General features: G+C 37.5%; 1 protein-coding gene across 1 annotated transcript; it reads right to left on the reverse strand.

The window, feature by feature from the left end:
• Nucleotides 1-2,949: 2,949 nt before the first annotated feature.
• On the reverse strand, nt 2,950-4,151 carry LOC144304980 (large ribosomal subunit protein uL30). The gene has a single exon (XM_077883667.1). It carries the CDS (start codon nt 4,129-4,131, stop codon nt 3,388-3,390), a length of 744 nt encoding a protein of 247 aa, XP_077739793.1. The 5' UTR covers nt 4,132-4,151; the 3' UTR covers nt 2,950-3,387.
• Between the last annotated feature and the right edge of the window lie 210 nt (nt 4,152-4,361).

Consider the following 4,361-nt stretch of genomic DNA (forward strand, 5'->3'; position numbering starts at 1 on the left):
CTATAGTCTGGAACCAGGTGGTCCTCCTAATGTATTGTCAGCCCAATGTTACATCCACAATGCCTATATCATTCACATCCCTATATCTCATTGAAGTAGGCATTTTATCATCTCACATCATAAGAGGAAGAAAAAGGATGAGTACAGTACCATAAGATTGAGAGAGGCAGAGAGACCACATTCACATAACTTTTATTACAGTATTGTTTTAATTGATCTATTTTATTATTAGTTATTGCTGTTAATCTCTTACTGTGCATAATTTAGAAATTAAACTTTATTATAAGTATATATGTATAGGAAAAATCACAGTATATATAGGGTTTGGTCCTATCCACAGTTTTAGGCATCCATTGGGGGTCTTGAACTTATTCCCTGTGGGTAAAGGTGGAATACTGTAGTCACAATTTACCAATATCATAAATGATAATGAAGTCATCACTATGAATCCCATGAACATTAAGGAATAATAAGGGCAAGTTATGAATAATTCTGTGTTCACCAAATTGATTAATTAGATGAAATGGACCAGTGCTTAAGGAATAAGCTATCAAATATCAAGCAAGAAAAAATTGATAATCTAAAAATGAATATATCTATTAAGGAAATTGAATCAATATTTAATTATATTTTTCCAAAAGAGAAAGCATGAGGCCAGCATCACTTTACTGGGATATCTAGGAAATATTTAAAGAAGAAATTGTATCAATTCATTACAGTCTCTTCCAGAAAAATAGAAGCAGAGGGAACACATCCTAATTTATTCTAGTAGTTTAGCATTATCCCAATATTAGAATTAGAGAAAGATATTACAAGAAAGTAAAAATACAGAACAATATATATCATTACTACAGATACAAAAATTGTCATCAAAATATGAGCAAATCCAATCCAATATTGTATAGTGAAGATATTCACTATGACCAAGTGGAATTTATTCCTGATATTTAAGGCTGGTTCAACATTTGAAATCAATCTGTGTAATTGACAATATCAATAAGCTAAGGGAAAAATACTGTGATCATATAAATTGATGAAGAAAAAGCATTTGACCAAATTCATCATGCATTCACACATAAAAAAAAAAAAAATCCCAGCAAATTGGAAGTGAAAGAAATTTCCTCAACTCAATAAAAAACATCTTTGAAAAGCCCATTGCTAACATCATGCTTAATGGTGAGAAACAGCATGCTTTCCTCCTAAGATGTGGAAGAAGGAAAGAATGTCTTTTCTTAATATTCCTATTTACCACCACACTAGAAATCCTACTAGTGCAATCAGATAAGAAAAGGAAATTAATTATATATTAATTTCTAAGGAAGAAGTAAAACTGTCTTAATTTGCAGATTATATTATTGTCTATGTAAAAAATCCCCCCAAAAAATCTCCAGAAATGAATATACCAGTATATCAGGGCCACAGGATTAATATATAAAAGTTAATATACAAAAGTCAATTACTTTCAAATATTCCATAAATGAACTACTGAAATTTGAAAATTTAAAAGGATAATTAACAATAGCACCAATGCCCCCCATGAATAGTTAAAAATAAATCTAACAAAATATGCACAAACCTATGTGTCCAACTACAAAACCCTAAAAGAGAAACCAAAAGAACTAAAAGAGAAGGAAAGATAGTGTGTGATCATGGATCAGAAGACTTAATACTGTTAAGATGCAATTCTTCCCAACTTGATCCACAGATCCACACAATTCCAATCAAAACTCCAGCAATCTTATTTTTTATATATTGAGAAACTGATTCTAAAGTGTTCATGGAAGGGCAAATGATCTAGAATAGCCAGCATAATACCAAAGACGAAGTTGAAGGATTCACACTACTAAAATTTAAGACTTACCGTAAAGGTACAGTAATCAATAGCATGATATTAGCAAAAGAATAGATCCATTCAAAAAAAAAAAAAAAAGAATAGATCCATTCATCAATGGGACAGAATAGAGAGCTCAGAAGAAGATCCACACTATTATACTCACTTGATCCTTGAATAAGAACAAAGGCAATTCAATGGAAAAAATCATAGTCTTTCTCAATAAATGATTCTAGAAGAGTTTGAGGTCTATATACCAATAAAATCAGACATATTTTATTTTATTTTATTACTTTCTTAAAGATAGAACTCCTATTTATCTTCTCAAACAGCTTGTTTTGTGTTTTATCCCAAAGACATCCTAAGGGATCTTGAAGTATGTATATTGTCAAAATTCCCCAACGGGGCTTCAAGAAAGTTTTTGGGGACCAAGGGATCCAAAATGACAATCTGACCATGATCAATGTCACAGATGTGGCAGTTATTGCCCATGTTCTCCTGCCTCCAGACCATATTTTAGATGTTTCACATAAATCAACACAAAATTTTTTTTTTTTTTAAAGATTTTATTTATTCATGAGAGAGAGAGAGAGAGGCAGAGACACAGGCAGAGGGAGAAGCAGGCTCCATGCAGGGAGCCTGATGTGGGACTTGATCCTGGGTCTCCAGGATCACGCCCTGGGCTGAAGGCAGCGCTAAACCGCTGAGCCACCCGGGCTGCCCTACCACTGTGTTCCTAGGAAACACCCAATTGGATTCAAAGGGAAAAGCTATCTTGGTAAGCTTTGGTCTTCCACAGGCCATGAGACCAGAGAAGACTAACAATGTCAGGGCCCAGGTGACCAATCCAGGTATTGCAGGACTTCCTTACATAGGTGCATGGATCCCTAAGAAGAGTCTATGAACATACAAAACTTCCAAAGAAAAATCTGAGTGTATGGGTTTCCTGGGAAAAGTGCTATTCCCTTCTCATAGACACAAGAACAGGTTAAGATCCTGAGCTAAAGCAATGGACCAAGCCAATGACAGGCTAGGTGAAGGATGCCACCAAATACACTTCAGGGGCCAGCCAAGTGTGAGAACTCACAAAGCTGTCACCAAAAAGTTAGAACACGGACTCACAGCAGAGACAGCTGAGCACTGTTTTTGTGCTCTTCTTTGTAACTATTTCAAGGTCTGTCCAAAACAAGGCCCCAGAACCCCCAGGTTCAAGTATGTCCCTGAGCTTGGTCCACTGCCGTCTTCCATTCACGTTTGGGTATTCGTTCACCATCAAACCTCAGAACAGAAGATGTGACGCAGCAGGACTCCTTCTATGGCATGAGTCCTCTGCTGATTTGAGAGGTGGCAGTGGCAGGCAATGTGGAAAATACACTGGAATTTTTCCTTGAAACTGCTGTGGTCAGAAGTGCCTGCCAGGAGCATCATCTTTTCCTTGACCCTCCCTCTAGTTTCTGAAGATAGAGCAGAAAATAATCTTCTTTGAAGATACTGGTAACAATTCCAGAAGACAAAACACATGCCACCAATGCACTGTGCTTCCAGATATTCTGGGTTTAATTCAGCTGCCGAATGAGCTGATTGATGCGTTCACCTCGATAGCCAGGTAAGCCCACCTCCTTGAGGAAGCCCACTCTGTTCTTGGTAGCATGTCGGGCCATTGAGAGGTGGAAAGGACGTAAGAACGCAGAGATGGCCTGGAAATTCTTTCCCGGAAAGGCAATTTCATGAATGAGGTCTTCCAAGCAAATAACACCATACTTCCCCAGATGCTCCTCAATCACTGTGTTGTCCGTCAAAGGGATGGTTTTATTCTTGACCTTGGCTTGTCCACGTTTCAAGATGAGTTCCCGGACAGACTTCAGATTTGGAAATCCCCAGGTCACATAAGGTTCCACTATCCGCAGTGTCTTCATGGTCTGGGGGGTTACTCTGAAAAAGACACCACTGAAGATCTTCTTCAGGCGCAGCCTTGCAATGGTCCTCTGTACCAGTGAACTCACCCCATTAATCCTTTGGATGCGTACAATGAAGGCCAAGGAATGTTTATCTGGCACTTCTAAGCCATGAGGTTTCACTTCCAGGCGTCTGAGGCGCACCCTGTCACGCTGCTGCCGCCAGGAATCATGAAGGAACCACTCCAGTCGCTTAAACTTGAGCTTTTTTCCTTTATTCTGCTCCTTCTTGTCCAAAAGCGCCTGCTTTGCTTGAGTGGCTTTAAGGGCCTGATAAGCCTTCCTCTTTTTCAGGAGATTTTCTGGAACCAAAGGGATCTTTTTTCTTTGCTCTTGCTCCGCCATGTTTCCCGAGCAGCGGCTACTGCTCAATCAACACAAAATTTATAAGAAAATTAAATATAAAATGCAAAACTATAAAGCTACTTGAAAAATATTAGATCTTTAAGAACTTGAATTTTTGATACAACACCAAAAAAATGATCCATGAATAAAAAACGAACTTAATGAGTTGTAATTTATTAAGATAAAAATTTTCTACTTTGCAAAACTATTTTTGAGGGAATGAAAAGAAA

The sequence above is a fragment of the Canis aureus genome, chromosome 34, assembly GCF_053574225.1.
Source record: "Canis aureus isolate CA01 chromosome 34, VMU_Caureus_v.1.0, whole genome shotgun sequence".
Classification (NCBI taxonomy): domain Eukaryota; kingdom Metazoa; phylum Chordata; class Mammalia; order Carnivora; family Canidae; genus Canis; species Canis aureus.

Coding starts and splice junctions, on each gene's coding strand:
- LOC144304980 (XM_077883667.1), bottom strand. CDS start 4,131: ATGGCGGAGCAAGAGCAAAGAAAAAAGATCCCTTTGGTTCCAGAAAAT.